The 19,997-nt window shown below is 41.3% G+C and overlaps 1 protein-coding gene across 2 annotated transcripts in view; it reads right to left on the bottom strand.

Moving 5' to 3' along the window:
* The window catches only part of GRIN2A (glutamate ionotropic receptor NMDA type subunit 2A), a 392,774-nt gene that overhangs the window by 119,221 nt on the left and 253,556 nt on the right, over nt 1–19,997 (bottom strand). For both annotated transcript variants that reach the window (XM_070412996.1, XM_070412997.1), the window contains one exon: nt 4,462–4,576. In XM_070412996.1, the coding sequence (XP_070269097.1) occupies nt 4,462–4,576 (115 nt within the window). The remainder of the gene's footprint in view (nt 1–4,461; nt 4,577–19,997) is intronic.

Raw genomic sequence — 19,997 nt, 5'->3', positions numbered from 1 at the left:
TCATGCTTAAATCAATTTCCCACATTTAATTTCTTTTTGTTATTTTCATTATTGACTTAAGTTCTTTATATATTCTGGATATGAGTCCTTTGTTTAATATCTATATATATAAAACTCTAATATGCAAATAGACCGAATGGTGGAACAATTGAACAACTGAACAACTGAACAATCAGTCACAGTGATGTGCACTGACCACCAGGGGGCACACGTGGAACATGGCTGGCATCGGCAGCAGGCAGCAGAGCATGGAACATGGCGAGCATTGGCCGCGGCAAGATGGTGGAGCAGGTGAGCAGGGGCAGCAAACCAAGGCAGGGCTCTGGTTTCTATCATTGGGGCGAGCCTCTGATGGTTACTGAAAATTCTTTGCTCCCATGCGCTGCGGTCCCACCAGGTGCTTGCACCTGATGCTGGTGCTGGCCCTGCTCACACCCACTGTCAGCACTGGAGCCGCCACTCGCACCCACTGCCGATGCCTGGCGCTGGCCCTGATCGCTCGGTGCTGTCAGAAGGTGTGAGTGGCAGCTGCTGGCCCTGATCGCCCCTGAGGGCTTCTCCACCTCCCCCTGATCCTGAGGGATGATCAGGGCAGCAGCCGCTGCTCGCACCCACTGCTGGTGTCAGCCCCAAAAGCTCTGCACTGGCAGCAGGTGCAAGCAGGGCTGGCGCCATCAGCACATGGGAGCGGCAACGACAGGAGTGGGGCTGCCAGCAGACAGGGGATAGTAGCTGTAGCGGGAGGGGTCGGGTGGGGGTGCAGAGGATGGGCCGAGACCCACCCCCATGCCCACCGCAGCCTCGCGGCCCACAGTTCCTTTCAAGGTGAACAAATTCATGCACTGGGCCCCTAGTATATTATAAAATATATATCCTATATAATAAAAGCCTAATGTGCAAATTGTCCTCTTGACCAGGAGTTCGACTGGGAGTTTGACCACTCACTATGATGTGCACTGACCACTAGGGGGAAGCACGGAACACAGCGGGCGACGGCGACACAGCACTGGCAGTGGGCTGCAGTGGAGGTGCTGCCAGCTCCAATGGGCCCCAATGAGAGTGGGACTGCGGCGGGATGGTGGAGCAGGTGAGGGGGTGGCACCATGCCAAGGTAGGTGCAAGTGAGGTCCAATCACTCCACCAATCACCCCGCAGATGGAGACCAGCAGCAGCGGTGAGGGGTGGGGGTGCTTCCCAGCTCCCAGACACTGAGTGAACCGGGCGGGGGGCCCAATGACTCAGGTGGAGGGGGGCGGGTAGGGGCCCTGGGGCCCAGGTGTTGCCCAGAGCCCAGAGGTCAGCTGGGACTTGCCCTTCTATGCCAGATGCTCTCGCTTCAATTGCCGGCCAGGCCTAGGGACTGTACCCGTGCATGAATTTTGTGCACCGGGCCTCTAGTGTGTGTGTGTGTGTGTGTGTGTGTGTGTGTGTGTGTGTGTGTGTGTGTATTTTTTTTTCCCCTGGTTTGTGGCTTATCTTTTTCATTTTTAACATGAAAGTTTTAAATTTTGACGGAGGCCAATTTATTACTTTTACTGTATGTATATTGCCTTTTGCATTCTGCTTTCTCAGATTACAAAAATATCCTCACATATTTTCTTCTACAAATTTTATACTTTTAGCTCTTACATTTCAGTTTGAAATTTATTTTAACTTATTTTTATGTATAGTGTGAGGTCAATGTTTATTATTTTTTTCATTATGGATATCCTGTTGATCTAGTACCATTTATTAAAAAGACTTTCTTATCCCCCATTGTCATAATTATTCACCAAACAATTTGAATGTATATTTGTAGATCTATTTTCATTATTTCATCATTAGACAATATGTTAGTTATATGGTTTTCATAGATAACCTTTATCAGATCGAGAGATCTACCTTCTTTATTGTGAATGGACATTGAATTTTGCCTAACGTTTTTGCTGCATCTATTGAGATGACCATATAAGTTTCTGCTTTACCAAGCTTGAATTCTTAAGGTAAGTTTAACTTATCCACAATAAATATCCTTTTTAATATATTGCTGCATTATGACTACTAATATGTTGAAAAACTGTGTAGTTTGGTGTTATTCCTTTTTAAAATCTTGGTAGAATTCACAGTGAAGCCATCTAAGCCAGGGTTTGGTTTTTTTTTTTGTTTTTTAAATGGGCTGGTCTTTAGTTATGAATTAAATTTCTTAGCAAATTTAGAGCTATTCAGATTGTCCATTTCTTTTTGTGTCTATATTGGAAAATTATGGGTTTTTCAAGTAATTTGCCCATTTATCTACATTGACTTATTTGTTGGCATAACATTTTCATAATTTTAATGTTGCCTGACCAGTGTTGCTCAGTGGTTGACCATTGACCTATGAACAAGGATGTCAGGGTTCAATTCCCAGTAAGTGCACATGCCCAGGTTGCAGGCTCAATCCCAGTAGGGGGTGTGCAGGAGGCAGCCAATCAATGATTCTTTCTCATCATTGATGTTTCTCTCTTTCTCTCTCTCTCTCTCTCTCTCTCTCTTTCTCTCTCTCTGAAATAAATATATATTTTTTAAAAAGAAAAAATAATTTTAATGTCTGTGGGATATAAAATGTCTGTGATGATATCCCCTCTTGCATTTTTAGTATTGGTTTTTAGTACTTATGTTTTCCCTTTTTTGTATGATCATTCTTGCTAGGAATTATGAATTTTCTTAATCTTTTCAAAGAACTCACTTTTGGCTTTGTTAGATTATGTCTCCATATTGTGCTCTACTTTGTCAATTTTTACTCTTATGTTTATTATTTCCTTCCTTCTACTTCATTAGTGTTTACTCTTGTTTTTCTAGCTTCTTAATGAAGAAGCTTAAATCATTGACTTTTCATTTTCCTTTTTTTATTATAAACATTTAAAGCTATGAATTTCTCTCTTAGCACATCATCAACTTTATTGTTCCAATTTTGATATGTTGTATTTTCATTGTCATTCCATCAAAAATACTTTCTAATGTCTTTTTGAATTCTTCTTTGATGTGTGGATTATTTAGAAGTGTGTTCCCTAATTTCCAAACATCTATTGATTTTCTAGATATATTTTTGTAATTAATTTTTATTTTAATGCTGTGGTGTTCAAAAAATGCATTCTGGATTATTTCAATCTTTTAAAATATAATTAAACTTGTCTTATGTGGGATTGGTCTAGTTCAGGGGTGGGTAAACTTTTTGACTCGAGGGCCACAATGGGTTCTTAAACTGGACCAGAGGGCCGGAACAAAATCATGGATGGAGTGTTTGTGTGAACTAATATAAATTCAAAGTAAACATCATTACATAAAAGGGTACGGTCTTTTTTTTTTTTTTTTTAGTTTTATTCATTTCAAACGGGCCGGATCCGGACCGCGGTCCGTAGTTTGCCCACGGCTGGTCTAGTTGGTGAATTTTCCAAGTGCACTAGCAGGAATGTGTGTTTTGTAGCTGCCCTATGTAGTAGTCAAAGTCTTCCAAAGTTTCATCATTTCCTTCTGGGAATCTGTCCTTAACACCTACCCCACCCCGCTAAAGTCAATGCTATGATTGTACAGTATTTTCTTCTGACCTTGTTAACTATAGTATGGTACCCACACTACACCCGGTATCGTCCTGCTCCCCTAGTCTCTCAGGTCTCCATCTGATGAGCAAATTGGAGATAAAGCTGCTGAAGTAATGTGGGGTCATGCATTGCTTGTCAAAAAAGACGAGATAACAATATAGGCTTCCTTTTCAGTCTCTTTTATTTTATTCTTCATATGATATTGTGGTGACTAATTTGAGAGTTCAATTAGGGGGAAGGAGAGAGTGCAACCAGGACAGACATTGTCATTGTATGCATGACATCAGCCATAAATCCCTGTGAAGTCCCCCCTCTCTGGCTCAGGACGTGGTTTAGATGGTATGTGAGATGATTGTTTCTATGCACAGTGATTTTTTATAGTTAATATGTATGTACTAGAAAATGTGCTTTACAAACAATATAACCTTCCTTTTCAACCTATGCTTTATAGACGCGGCACACTTAAATTTTGAAAATTAGTTGATTTAAAATAAAAGACTAAGTAAATGAAAATATAGGGGTTTCATCCAGATATTTAAATGTGTCAACATGAAACACAATTATGAGGTTTAGGCAAAATGGCGTGATCACTGCTATAGAGTCAACATCTGCTACTGCAACGATGTGAACAAAATCTCGCCGCCTTGAAATTATCCTAAGTCCTTCAAGGACCCTTCCTCCTGAGGGTTGAGACCCAGCAGAGAGAGCAGCACACAATTAACAGTGTAGCCGGAGGAAGCAAACATTGCATCTTACAATATTTGGCTGCCTTGTTCCAAAGGCAGTTGCTTGGGATGGGACCTGGAGCAGCTCAATGGGAAGTGATTTGGGAAAAGAAGTAATTCGAGCCCTTGGTTTCCCAGGCTCTCTTCCCTCCCTCGCGTTCAGCACACAGGACACTCACCTTTTCCCACTCTCGGTCCTTGTTCAGCACAATCACCACTAGCCTGGGGTGCACCTGGTAGCCCTCCTCAGTGAAGGACAGGTCTTTGCCGTCCCATGTCACATTCACCATAAATCTAGAAAGAGGAAGAGAGAAAGACAATGTTTTTAAGGGAAGAAGAAGACAGGTGTGAAACCAATGAGTGGATGCCACCATCAGGGTAACAGTGAAAAAGCATACACTCAGGACGCCATCCCCATCTCAAGCAGCCTCCATGTGTGGAAGGATTAGTACCCATGCCAGCACTGCCCCCTGACCAGGCGCTTTTCCATGAGCCTATACTCATTCTCAGAATGCCCAATCCTGTACAGGCTTTAGTGACTGACTGTAATTAGCACATGAATGGAGTCTTTCTGTCCTGCCAGATCCATATACCTTGTTCAAATGACCTTAAAAAAGGATCGGAAAGCATGTTCTATCGTGTTTTAACAAGCTTCCCTAAAGGAAACTCATAAACCACATGACCCACAACTTCAAAGACATAATTTCCCCTCCATTCATTATTCATTCAACTAATATTTATTAAACATTTGCTACATGCCATGACTTGGCTAATTGGCTGGGAATAAATAAGGAAACAGACATGATCACTCTCCTCATGAAGCTTATAGTCTAAGGCCGTGGTCGGCAAACTGCGGCTCACGAGCCACATGCGGCTCTTTGGCCCCTTGAGTGTGGCTCTTCCTAAGCCTTAGGAGTACCCTAATTAAGTTAATAACAATGTACCTACCTATATAGTTTAAGTTTAAAAAATTTGGCTCTCAAAAGAAATTTCAATCATTGTACTGTTGATATTTGGCTCTGTTGACTAATGAGTTTGCCGACCACTGGTCTAAGGGAAAGTATAGGCATTAATTGAGTAAATACAGATCTATGTCAGCATTACAATGGCAAGGTGGGCATGCTAGGTGAAAGTGAAACAAGTCATCAGACAAGACTTCTGTAAGGAAGAGCAGCTGGCCCTGGATGAGTCAGCATTAACTAGAAAAGATGTAAGCATGTTCAGGCAAAGGGAACATCATGAGCAAAAGCCCTGTGGTAGTGCATACGAGGGATTGAATGTAAACCTGTGAGGATGAAGCTGAGAGAGACAGGAAAATGCAGGATGTGGGGTGACTGAGATAATGCAAACAATGCAACGCTTTTCAGGCCATGTTAAGGCATTCCATCTGGTTTTAAAATAATGGAAGACAATGAAAGTTTTAATTAGGAAGGTGATATAATCAGACTTTCCTTGTATCACATGACTTGAAGGCTGTGTACAGAATGGATCTGAAGGGGACCAGAGTACATATAGAGGCCTTGGTTACTGTGTACTTATTAGCCATGTTAGATTTGATGTTGGCTTTGGTCCTGTTGTGGCCCTGAAGAAAGAGAAGGGAGAGTAGGAGCAGCAACCAACAGGACCAAGTGGAGGTATTTGGTGATGGATTAGATGTGAGGGCAAGGGAAATAGGTTATTAAGGACAACGCCTCAGTATCTTTCTTATATAATGTCTCTGCAGTCAGCTTTTGGCATAGGTATTTTCATTGCAGGTGGCATCTGTCTATCTTACAACACTCTTATCACCACCACTCCTCAAAGCCACCTCGCCTGCAGTAAGGTGGACTCAGATGGGGAGGCAAGGCAGGGTTCATCTCCCAGCCTTTGGGTTGGGAGTCCCCAAAGGTTCACATTTTCTTGCAACTTGAGAAAAATGTAATGTTGGCAATGACTTCCACAAAAACACACCACTAAGCAGACACTCAATGAATAAAGTATGTTGGATTGAAGCATTCAAAGACTTCCCAGACAGACACAGTATCTCAAAGTCATAGCATTTTCTTGGTCTATATTCTTTTGACACTAAAAGTAGATAAAGTCGTAAAATATTAAAGAGGAATACTAGACTACAGAAAAATTCCAAAAAGACAGATCGACCTAACTGTCTGCCCTAGGCCGTCCTGCTGCGGAAGATCTGGCTGTGTTGTGTGTGTGTGTGGGGGGGGGGGGGGGGGGGGGGGGGGGGGGGGAGGTGGGGAGAATCAGTTCTCCAATGGCAAGATGAAGAAACTGGACAAAGTCAAAGAACAAGGACTGTGTATCCATTCAATGCACTAGAAGGGTCATGGGGGGGTGGGGGGGGTGCGGGGTGTAGGAGATAGGAAAAAAGGGTGAACATCTGTAATACTTTCATCAATAAAGACAAATTTTAAATAAATTTTAAAAAATCATGTTTTTAAAGATAAGTTAATGGCATGGGAAAATGTGCTGTATTTAACGTTAATCAAGCAGAAAAGAGGATAAAGATAGGGCTTGTCTGTGCATGGAAATTTTATAGGTACTTTTTATTTTCTTTTGTGTATCTTTGTAGTCTCCAAAGTTATGCAAATACTTTCCATTTTTAACAAAAATACTGTTTTTAGCATAAAGCACTGCTATTTTAGAAGAAGCAGCAGAGTAATCAGTATTTTATTTGGTACATTTGAGGCATCTCAGATCATTTTCTAGTAAGAACATTTATTGATTCAACAACTATTTACTGAATGTCTATTATGTATCAGGCCTTATGGTGAGTCCTATAGATAAGAAATAAAAAACACAGTGCCCGTCTGCCCTCTTACCCACATTCTTATAAATCAGTGACACAAATACATAAACAATAATCGCACTAGAATGTCGCTTTTGTACTGATGGACAGTAAGTGTGAGAAGTTGTTAGAACATGGAGAATGACCCCTAACTCAACCTAAGGGATTTAGGGAAGGATTCTTGGGGAATCATGAGGAGTGAATGGATTGAGGAAAGTCAGGATAAAAGAATTCTGAGCAGGGGAATAATCTTAAGTAAAGAAAAAATCAACAAAGGGAGTGACATATGTGAGAGGAAGTAGGGACTAGCTTAGGAAGGCTGACGGGCAGTGGGATTTGTCTGGAGAGAATCTCTGAAGCCAGATCGTAAGGGACCTTGGATGACACCCTGAGGGTTTGGATTTTGTTCAGAAGGGTGTGGGGATTCATGAAAGGTTTTAAGGAGAGGTATGATGCACTCAGATGTGTTGCCAATAGAAGCAGAAGTAAAAATGCTTCTTTGCATTTGAAGACAACTTCAACATTTTTGTTTACAGTTAAAAAACATTCATTATCTCGATAATCAGAGCTGGGTTTTTGTTGTTGTCGCCGTTTTATCCTTTGCTGCTTCCTGGCTGTATGTGATGAACTGAATGGATGCGGTCCAGGCAGCACATTTAAGGAGTGTTCCACTTCACACTCCCTGACTGAGACCCTTGAGAAGACAATTTGCATGGATTGGGAATTTGGTCAAGTTCCTCATTATCAGCCAGCTTTCAAAGTGCTAACTGGGGTCTAAATTAAGCTATTTCCAAGTTAACTATTTTGGTTTTGTTCCCCATGGTTATTTTTGGCTCTATCACATTATCTGGCACACCATTGAGCGGAATGAATGTTTGGTGGTAGAGTGTGTTGATAGATTATCACCAGAAGTGCCATCCATTCATCCATGACCATCAATCCCTCAATACACTCATCCACCCATCTAACAGACATTTTGAATACCTACTATTTATCACACCCCATACCAAGAACCATGCTAGGAAAGTAGTACAAAAATAAGCAAATATACAGAGTGTGCCAAAAACATGTATACACACTTTAACAGCTGATAGCTCAATTGATGTTTCTTTCTTTTCAGCCAGTCTAAGCTTTGAACAAAGGAAATCCTATATAATAAAAGCCTAATATGTGAAGTATTTGGTCATTCATTCAACCAATCAAAGTGTAATAGACTAATGATATGCTAAGGCTGCTCAAAACTGGCTATGACATGCACTGACCACCAGGAGGCAGACAATTGACCAGTTGACCAGTCACTATGATGTGCCCTGACCACCAGGGAGCAGACATTCCAACCACTGGTTAGCTTGCTGCTGTTCAGAGCGAGATGGGCCGGACATGCCTTGGGAGCCCTCCCGCAGCTCCTCCCCCTGGCCGGACCCCACTCTTGCATGAATTCATGCACCGGGCCTCTAGTTCATCATAAAATGCTACTGGAAGTTTAAAACTCAGTTGAAGTACAAATACTGCCTTTATAATTATTCAAAGCTGATAACTCACTTAATTTTCATTCCTTTTAAGGTTCAACTGATTTGAAATAATGGGTGAAGCCAGACTAAGCTTTGAAAAGGAAATTTATGGGGATACATAAAACATAAAGTTTACAATACAAAACTGGAAACAGTTGACAAATTAAGGGCACACAAATGCCAAATGCAATGATTCTTGACATTTGTGACTCCATTGCTTTGTGTTATCAGCAGTGCCTGGACTAGAATGGCCATTGGTTTGAAAACAGGTATTGACAAAAAAAAATTATTCATTTCTGTAGATTCTTTTAAATTTTGAATATGAACTGTATGTCAGTAAACACTAACTTTATAATCATTCAAAGTGTGTATACATTTTTAGGAACACCCTATATATCTGCAACAAATGACTGCAATAAAGAACAGTAAGTATCCCTGGCCAGTGTGGCTCAGTTGGTTGGAGCAACATCTTATGCACCAAAAGGTGGTGGGCTCAATTCCTGATCAGGCAGGGCACACACAGTGGGGCCTTGACTTACGAGTGTCCCGACTAACGAGTTTTTTGAGATACCAGCTGTCTCTCGGCCGATTTTTTGCATTGAGTTGATAGAGTAATTTGAGTCAACAAGCTCCTTAACGAGCTCGGTCTCGGAATGAATTAAACTCGTAAGTCAAGGCCCCACTGTACCTAGATTTTGGGTTGGTTGGACCGTGTTCAGAAAGCAACTGATTGATGTCTCTCTCTTACCTCTCTCTCTCTCTGTCACACACACATACACACACTTTCTCTCTCCTTCTGTCTAAAATCAATTTTTTAAAAAGCAGTAAGTATAAAATTAGAGATATGTACTAAGTAGGCTGGTGAAGCACATAAGGAATAGATGGCCGATTCTATTGTGGAGGCCGGGCTGAAAGGAGGAAGCAGAGTGGCAGGTGTTTGGGTTGTGTCGGGAAGAAGAGCAAGGGCTGGCCAGGTGAATGGCAAGGGGAGGGAAAGGAGATGCACCGCATGGAGAAAACTGCCAAGTAAAGGCATAGAACCAGGAAACAGGACGGAACTCTGTTCGTGGAATTTCAGCATAAATATTCAAAGACCACCGGTGTCCTTTCAAAGGCCACAGAACCATGGAACAGGATGGAACTCTGTTCATGAAATTTCAACATAAAGACTCAGAGGAAGACCACCAGTGTCCCTTACCTGGACTAGAGAAAATCTATTACAAGCCACTTTGTAGCTGCTCTCAAACTCATAGTTAGGCCAGCTAATTCACTAAATTTTATTTTTATTTTAATTGAATCAATGAGCTCCAATCCAGGTGTTGCTTATCCAACACTTTGAGATAAATAGAGTTCAGGTTGGATATACCTAATGCCCTAGATTTGGGCGAAACGGAAAAACTTTTGATTATCAAGAGGTTTGGAAATACTCCATATGTTACCTGTTTGGAAAAGGCAGACCAGAGAACAAATGTTTTCGGTTTGACTTAGACATGAGTCTTGGAGAGAGTCATCCACAGGGCTATGTTGTATGAACTAAAGGTCACAGTCACCACTTTAACCAAGGAGCCAGCATGTGCTGTTGAGTACCCAGGTACCCAGTTGAATTTACTTAAACCCCCTTCTTCTTTAATTCCCCATCTCTGTTTCCTCCACTCATTCCCTTTTCTCCCATTTGTAGTGCAATTAGATGGAATTAGCAGGGTGATTATTTAGATGCAATCACTCTTCTTCAGATTTTATGGGAATGATTATATGGAAATTCTTATGCTTCAGATTTTTCTCTGTTCCTTTAAAATTCAATATTCTGGATCAATGAGTCCATATACTCAGTGTTAATATTGTCTTCTTCCTTCTCTTTCTTTTTTATTAGGACCTTCAGTCCCTTGGGAGGAAAAAAACAACAACTCTAACACAGATTTTTGCTGAATGGTAATTTCATTATAAAGTTGGCAGGGAGCAAGTACCTATTACCTTCAATTCCCCCATCCAATTTCTAGGAAGGACAATCCATATTTCCTTGGGCTTTCTTCCCATTTAAACTTGTTCCAGAGCAAAATTCTTTACTAGGGAAATATCATTGCACACCCCATTGCTTAGTTCCCATTAACACCTGCTGGGCACTTGTATTAAACAATAAAGTTTTATCACTGGTTTGTTTACTTCTCAAAAATTGATAATAAATATTTAGTGACCAGATAAAAAAATGAGAAATTCTGGCTGCTGCTAAGCTTCAAATTACACTTTTAAAATTTCTATCAGGAGCAATAAATACATGAAAGTACACTGGGAAAATGTAAAAGGGGGGCTCTGATGGTTTGCAAAGGGTCCACTTCTATGTCATCATCACCCATTGATGGTAAAGAGTCAAGTTGTGTTTTATTGTTAGTGATATACCCAACACTAAACCAAAAAGTGTGCAAACCTACAGGTTGGGGCAAAAGTAGGTTTACAGTTGTTTGTATGGAAAATAAGATAATTAATAACTAATAATACAAGAATAAACTCTGTGTCTTGCATACCTACTTTTGCCCACCCTGTATATGACTTACATACAAGTTTCCTTTGGTGTCTAGTCTTAGGGTTATGAAGCTAAAGTCCAAGTGAAGGAAACATTACTTGCTTGCAATTCATGCCCTATGATGTTGTGTGCGGGGTTCAGAAAGAACACTGAGAAACAGGTAGGTCATTTTTCCTGTGTAATTATGACTACTAAAATTTGGGCCAGAATGTCATGTTCTGTCTAGAACTGCACTGTCTAATTTGGTAGCCACCAACTACTGAGCACTTGAAAACATTGTTAGTCTGAATAGAGATGTGCCATAAGGGCACAATACACACGAGACTTGGAAGACTTTGTATTAAAAAATTGTGTAAAAGAGTTTTTGAGTAATTTGATATTGATTTCATGTCAAATAGTTTAGACCTATTGGGTACAATAAAATCTATTACTAAAATTAGCTTTTACTTGTTTAAAGTGCTGCCAGAAACTTTAAGATGACTTGTGGCTCTCGGGATCTGTCTATTGGACAGCTGCTCTAGACTGGCTTTGGTGAGTATGGTTCTTATGAAACCAATAGACAGGATGCATCATGAAGGCAGTGACTGCATCTGCCCTGGTTAGTGCTGTAGATAGAGTGTCTGGCACATAGCTGGTGCTGAATGAACATACTCAGGATGGATGAAAGAATGAACTGCTATTTCTACATCGTGGATGACAAACTGGCTCTACCACTGCCCAGATACGTCATTTTGGACAGTGTATTTAACATCCTCCTAGCTTCCATTTCCTTCTTTGTAAAAACAGATCAGGTTAAACCAATGGTCGGCAAACTCATTAGTCAACATAGCCAAATATCAACAGTACAATGATTGAAATTTCTTTTGAGAGCCAAATTTTTTAAACTTAAACTATATAAGTGGGTACATTGTTATTAACTTAATTAGGGTACTCCTAAGGCTTAGGAAGAGCCACACTCAAGGAGCCAAAGAGCCGCATGTGGCTCGAGAGCCGCAGTTTGCCGACCACTGGGTTAAACCATATGAACTAGCCATGACATTTCATGTGGTTTAATATAACACATACCTACCTCCCAGATTTGGAGTGGGATTAGCGATAGTGCATGTAAAACACTCAGCACACTGCCTAGTACGCAGCTGTTGCCTAATAAATAGCAGCTAACATTTAGATAAATTTTCAGTGCATTTTTTTACTGTTTTTTTTACCTTGCCATGTTTTCGAACACTCCACCCCAAATGCAAGCCGATCTTTCTAAAACCGTGCTTACCACTGCCCCTCAGTACACTCATGTCCAGGGTCCCTCTGTCCTTTCATCAATAGCCAACTGCATATGGGCCCCACCAGCTCCTTCAACTTTACTTAAGATGTCTCATTCCTCCAGATTTCTATTTTCTCTCTTTTGCCTTACAGTGGTAAGTCTCCTTTAACTTCCAAAATCTGATTATTTGGAATGTTCTCTAGACATATTTATTATTCGCCATTTCCCTTCAGACTTTAATTCTCTTACTGTTTCATAAATGCCACCATAACCCATTTAGTGTTTCTCAATTTTAGGTTAATTTTCCATCTGCTTTGCCATTTGCCACATTCCCCGGGGCCTTTTCCCAAATCACACTATCCCTTAAATACCTCTTTGAAGTGCTTTGGGTGTCACCATTTTTCTTTTGTCATTTAATTTACATGTGTGTTTTTTGTGTTGGTTTGGTGTTGTTGTTTTTTTCCAAAAGAGTCACTGGTTTCTTAACCTCTTTTAAGTTCTCAAGACACTATCATTTTTTCCCACGGGTTTGCTCTTCCCAGTTTTCTCTTGTAGGTTTGAAATCCCCTTGCCTTTGCTGTCTCACTTAGCACCCTTGCATCTGCATTCCCTTATGGACATGAACCCTCCCCTCTCTTTAGAACAGATTCATGGAGCTATCACCCTTCAGTTCCCAACTCTTCCACTGCCCCTTCCCCAGACACACCCTTGCACATTTCTTTTCAGCAAGTTTCTGAATGAATGCACTTTCCGTTTTGCCCAGGGCTCAATTTCTTATACTCCTTGGTGGTTTCCCATTTCTTCTGAACAATTATTGAAGGCATGACCACAGAGCTGAGACTTAAATGTCAGGATAGAAATGTAATAACTTGAACACACAGACCTGCATTTTCTAGCCCAGCGTCATCCAAAACAGACCCAGGAACAGCATCATAAAGAAAAAGAAAGAACTGGGCTTAAAAAAAGAGGGGAGTATTTATTCTTTCAACTCCAACCTTACTGTGGCCAAGGAAAACAAAATAATGTTCATTGTCCTGGCTGAGCAATACTGAGCAATACAAAATAATGTTAATTGTCCTGGCTGAGCAATACTGAATTTTTTAAAAATAATTCGAACAGGAGATGGTATGATCCATAAGGCAGGGATCCTTGTTTGATCGCTGCGATTCTAAAACACCTTAGAGAATGTGTATCTTGCAAGAAGCTCTGAAAAGTATTTGTTGACTAAATGAATGAGCAGACAGAGGCCTCCAGGAAATTGCTCATCCAATGCTTATTTCCTGTGCAGCAACTTCAGACAGGCAACTCTGCAAGATGTTGGCTCTGGAATCTGAGAGCCTGGGTGAGACTTCAGCTCTGTGGCTTTCAATCTCAGGCAAGTATAAGTTCTCAGAGCATCCGTTTCCTCTTCTGTAAAAGTGAGGTTATAATAGCCACATCACTGTGTAATTATAGGGATAAATTAGATGGCATTTAATGAGATAAGGTATGTAATGTGGCCGGCAAAGTGTTTGTCACATAACAAATGATGGTAGCAGTTGCCATGGTTTTACATAATTATCTTTTCTCCTCCTAAAATTTGAGATTAAAGGCTTTCTTTTAGATGTTGGAGGGTTGTTGTGGCTGCTGATTCCAGTCCCCCAAGGGAGACAATGAGCCCCCTAGGAAAGAGGAGGAGCTAATCTGATAGCTCAGAGCCCTCAGTACCCCCAGACCAGGCTATGGCGCAAGGGTGGTGACTCGGTGCCAGCCTGCCCTGCACCTCTCCTGGTTTCTTGTCTCTATTTGGTGAGCACACCTCAGACAAAGGTGACTTTTGGGGACATGTTCCACATGCTGTCTTTTGTAATACAACTTCTAAGTCTGAAACTTGTAGTAAGTTAGGAAAAAGCTTACTCTGTAAATATGACCCTTTCCCCTCCCGGCCCTCCCCCAGCAGACAGCACACCGGAACCATGTGGCCAAAGGTTTACACGGGGAGCAGGACATATAAAGTAGGGTCTAAGATGCATGTCCTAATTCTACCTCATCAGGAGTTATTGGAAGCCCGAGTGTCCATTACTAAAGTGGTTCTCAGAACCTCACTCTCCTCTCGTTCCTTATGTGTGTGGTTCTTTCAGGAACCTGGTTGGGGATCTGGACAATCTTGAAGTTCTGGATAGTATTTTATAACACTCTCTAAATAGCTCCAAATATATCACCATTCACCTCTAACACCTGCCTCATCTAATCGTTTGGAACTGAGATCAATGGAACCATCCTTGTAATGAGCATCTATTCCAAGAGAGCCAAAAAAATGAGGTAATGTGAAGAGCAGTTCCTGTGAACTCACCTGCGTCTATGCTTCCAAATTATTTGGGATCACAAACAGGCAGTTGTGCATAAATGTTGCCTCCCTACCCCCCAATAATGTATAGAATGAGAAGATATGGGTCAATTCAAGGTGTGATTTTATACAAGCATTTCTGGGCATCCTACCCTGGAATATAGGCCCCAGGAGAACAGGGCAATTGTCTATTTTGTTCTCGGCTGTATCAACATTCCAGAACCTGGAACAGTGCCTGGTGAAGAGGAGATGTTCAATGCCTGTAGACTGAAGGGATAAAAAGTCTCCGTTCTTTGTCATGTTCTCTTGCCCTCTGCCAATGAGTCCTACCTTATCCCTCCATCCACTGGGTATCAGTCTGTGCTCCATGGATCACTGGGGATCTGATGAGGTAACTCGAAGACAGAGGAGATGTTGGGGTGAAGGCACTAGGCTTCTAAGATTTCCACCTCTGCTTGAATCTTTAATATATTGGAATTCCTTTAAGTTACTATTTGGGAAAAATCTGCTTGTATCAGTTATTTAAACAAATAAGCCAGAAAACAATTAAGAAACTAGCCCCCCATGCTGATGCACAGGAGGGATTCTGGTCTTCAGATAAGGAGATGTAGGATCTTGTCTCACTTCCCTGTATATGTGACTAATAGCAACTTCTTAAAGAAAGGGACTAAAATGTATTTGGCACCTAAGAAGTGTTGTACCAGATATTTTCCATATGTTCATGAACTTTTTCACCCTAAGTATGGACTTTTCCATTTTACAGAGAAAGAACAAAGGCTCAGAGGATTTGAGGTTGGTGCCAAAGGCTACAGAGGGTGTCAGACACTTCTTTGTCCATCAATATCCTCTCTCTCCTCTTCTGCCTTAGGAATAGAAACCCCCATATTTAGCTGGCACATAGCCTTTTATCATAAACATTACATTTACCAGCCTTCCTTGGAGCTAGGCATGACCATGTGACTATGTTCTGTCCAATAGAAGAGAGAAGATAGGACATGTGTAACTTATAGGAAGTATCTCATGGGGAGGGAATGGGCCCTTCTCTGCTCCTTCCTCCTTCCTGCTGACTGTGAGGCACAGACGTGAGTGCTAGAGCCTGAACAGCCATCTCGGTCACTGTTCGGCAAAGCCACCAACTGAGGTGGCAGAGTCACAAGGCAGAAGCAGCCGGGGTCCCTGACACCATGGAGCACCACACAAGCGCTGGGCCACCTTCGAACTTCTTTTGCAGGAAAGAGAACTCAATGCCTATCTTGTTTAAGCCACTTTTATGTTTGCGGTTTTGTGTCACTTAAAAACGACATTAATCCTTGCTGGATTAAGAGGTCGATTGACTATCTGAACCAAAATGGATTCCAAGACTTTGAATTAAGCTGTGCCAGCTATTTGGCTTCTCTGCACCTCAGTTAACCTTCTCTGAAAACTATGGGCATGGCACTACATATTCTTTGTTTCCTTCCAGCTCTGCAATATTTGATCCTATCTCCTGTTCTCCCTCCCAATATATAATCCTATATTTGGTCCTACCCCCGTCTCCTGGTATATGCTGTTCCTCTCACCGAGAATGCCTTCCCTCCTCATTATGTTCAATCTAAACCCAATCCTCATTTTATTTTGGCAAGTCTAATTTCAAGCTCCATTTCTGCCACATGGCGTTTCCTGATAATCTTACCTTTTAATCCATACCTCATGTTATAGTCCTTAGCAATACGTCATCCCCCACTGTTCTTCTAAGGATTTCCCATCCACACATTTGGTCTCACCAGAAGCAAAGATCAGATCTTGGCTTTAGTCGTTCATATTTCTCTAACACCATGCTGTCGGGCACAGCATGCTCAACATTTATTGACTCAATTTGAAACGCAATTCATTAATCTTCACCTCAGGACTACGTTTTGCCCACTTAACACCAAACACAGGACTGAGTGGGGATGACAAGCCAGGCCACGTGTGTTTGTGTACATTATGTTCTGTAGATATAAATCCTTTCCATCCTCTTCATCAGGGGTGGGGAATGAAGGCCCCAGAAATCATTTGTCTGGCCCTGCCAAGGCATTAGGAGTGAGTTAATTACATGTTTGACCAAATAAGGCAGGCTAAGTTTTAAGTTGATAATTCTGTATGGCCAGCAAATGATGTTGTAACTACCCAAATGGCACTTGCAGAAAAAAGGTTCCCCACCCCTGATCTACATCATGCTTATTGGCCACCTCTCATGATCATTTCAAAGCCTGCCCACCAAGTCTTACCCAATTCCTCCAAATCAGATATGTTCTCTCCCAATTCTCAGCCTCTACACTGTATGCGGTATGCTCCTCTCTTAGAATACACCTTCATTGTTCATGTATAGTCCTATCCAGTTGGAGAGTATTTTTAAAAGCACCTTTTTTTGAAGACCTTTGTGGTGGTGAATTTTATGTGATTGGGCTAAGGGATGCCTGGATAGCTTGTAAAACGTTATTTCTGGGTGTGTCAGTGAGAGTGTCTGGAAGAGATTAGTGTTTGAATTGGTAGTGTGAGTAAAGAAGATAACTCACTCTGGTCAGGAGGCTCAGTTGGCAGGGGCATCATCCCATACACCAAAAGGTGTGGGTTCAATTCCTGGTCAAGGCATATACCTAAGTTGTGGGTTTGATTCCCTATCAGGGTGAGTATGGGAGGCAACTGATTGATGTTTCGCTCTCACATTGATGTTTCTCTTTCTCCCCCTTCCAACAAGTCTTCATTATCTCCCCCTTCTCTCTCTAAAATCAATTTTAAAAAATCATCTAGTGAGGATTTTTTTAAAAAAAGAAGATAATTCTAATCAATGTGGGTGAGCACCATCTGATCACTTGAGGATCCAAATAGAACAGAAGGCAGAGAAAAAAGGAATTTGTTTTCTCTGCTTGAGCTCAGATGTCCATTTGCTCCTGGCCTTGACATCATTGCTCCTGGTTCTCTGGCTTTTGGACTTGGACTGGGACTTACACCACTGGCCCTGGTTCTCAGGCCTTCAGGTTTGGACTAGATCTACATCTCCAGCTTGAAGATGTCAGATCGAGGGACTCCTCATTCCCCATAATCATGTGAGCCAATCCTTCATAATAAATCTCTATATCTATATCTATATCTATATCTATATCTAATCTATATCTATGTATCTTATTAGCTCTGTTTCTGTGGAGGACCCTGCTAAATACAACCAGATACTTTCAGAGTTGTGAATATAAAACATAAATCTTTGATGAATACGATGCAAAGGGAGACTTCTAGACTTGTATTATTCATACCCTGCACAACTTTATCACTTTTGCTAGATTATAAACTCCTTGAGGACAAGAGTTCCTAACCTAGTACTTTGAACTCTGGGAACAGAGTAGAGAGAAGAGCAGATTTAAAGATAGACAAGTTGAAGTTGAGTTTTAACTCCATTATTATTGGCACTATACCCTTAAACAAATCACCCAAGTCCTCTGAGATTCGGCTCACTCCTGTGTCAGTGGGCATAAGTCAGTTCTGGCTGCTACCAACTACCATAGACTGGGTGGCTTAAACAACAAGTATTTCTCTCTCACAGTTCTAGAGGCTGGAAGTCCAAGATCAAGGCCTGGCAGATTTGAGTTCTGGTGAGAGCCCACTTCCTGGTTTACAAACAGTCTCTTACTGTTGTGAGCTCACATGGTTAAAGAGATAGATCTCATATCTCTTCCTCTTCTTATAAGGACACTAATCCCAACATAGGGGCCCCATCCTCCTGACCTCATCTAACCCTAATTACCGTCCAAAGGCCCTATCTCCAAATAACATCACATTGGAGATTATAGTTTCAATATGTAAATTGGGGGGGGGGGGGCACAAACATTCAGTGCATAGCAACCACATAGTTTCATGGTGGTAGTGCTAAGAGTTAGATGAGGGCCTATAACGATACATTTCTTCATTGAGATCCATAAGTAGTGTGAACAATTATCCTGGTTTTCCTGGAACTGGGGGGTTTCCTGAAACATGGAACACTCAATGCTAAAACCAGAACCATAAATTAAGAGTTTGGTCCACTAAGCAACATCTCAAAAGTACATCTGCAAAAAGGCTTCAAGTCCATTTCTTAACAAACACATCAGTTCAAACAAATATTAATTGAGTAGTTGTGGTCCTTTCCCTAAAGTCATTTAGAGTTTAAGGGGAAACAGTTATTATCAGGAAATAATTACAAACATATAAATAATTACAATAAATGAAAATATATTTGCAACGAAAGCCCCTGATGCTATAGAATCATTAGCAGGGGGACCTAATCCATCAGAAAACTGGTTAGTTTTCCGTTACTCCATTTCTACCTTAAGGATAAGCACCAAGTTGAGTTCTCAGGCGGAATAAAAAACTCTCATGCTTTCCCAGACAGAGAAGGTAACATCCATGAGTGAAACGGGCCAGACGCAAGATTACAGACAGTGGGAAAAACACCAGCTAGAGGCATTCATTGAAAGTCACTTAAAAACACTACTCTAAATGAAATAAAACAAACCTACTGGTCACTTCTTTGAAATCTGATTTCTATTCAAACTTAAGAATATCTGTGTTTCTTCCTCTAACAAAAATGCAGGCTTTCTTCTATGATTGCATCCCTTGTGGGTGGCTTACTGACATACAAAAAGCCCTCTTCTTTGGAAAAGCCCTCCCCACTACATACACCTGAACATCTAGGCTTCCCACCATCCCCCCTCCCCGCCATAAAAAAAAAAACAACAGATCTGGTGGGGGAGGGGTGCACCTGTTCCAAGCTAGGTCCATCAGATTCTCTCTCCTGGAATTTTGAAACTTGATGGGTGAGACAGAGACCACAAGTTTTGGGATCTGGACCAAGGTGATAGATAGTAACTTGACCCCACCAATGAATGGTGCCTCGCCTTCTGACCTTTCCAAACCTTGGCTGCTCAACTTCTCCTTTGATTTTTAAAGATCCTCTGATAGTCCCAATATATTTTCTATCGTTCCCTCTTCACTACCTCCTTTTGTTTAAATTAAGCTAATCAGAGTTCATTTATGTCACTTACTGCCAAGATAACTTAAGTAATATTCACTTTGTTCCTACCTGGACTATTATATCGTACCTAGTCTCCACATTCCTTATATATCATCCTTCATATTAATAAATGCACCTTCCAGGTAAAGGATCTTAAACTGTTAGTGCTGATTATGTAGAATTCTGCTCCAAAGCCTTAAATGACTCCCTATTGTCCAGAGATAAAAATCCACACTCCTTAGCCAATTTTAACTTCCACCCTTACTTACCACAACTGTTCTTTATGTATCCCGCTTTGGAGAAAACCCA

This window comes from Myotis yumanensis, unplaced genomic scaffold (assembly GCF_028538775.1).
Source record: "Myotis yumanensis isolate MYYU_CA2020_CCGP unplaced genomic scaffold, mMyoYum1.0.hap1 SCAF_4, whole genome shotgun sequence".
In the NCBI taxonomy this organism is placed as follows: domain Eukaryota; kingdom Metazoa; phylum Chordata; class Mammalia; order Chiroptera; family Vespertilionidae; genus Myotis; species Myotis yumanensis.
Note: the sequence above shows the minus strand (reverse complement) of the source record. Positions and strands in the feature narration are given on the sequence as shown.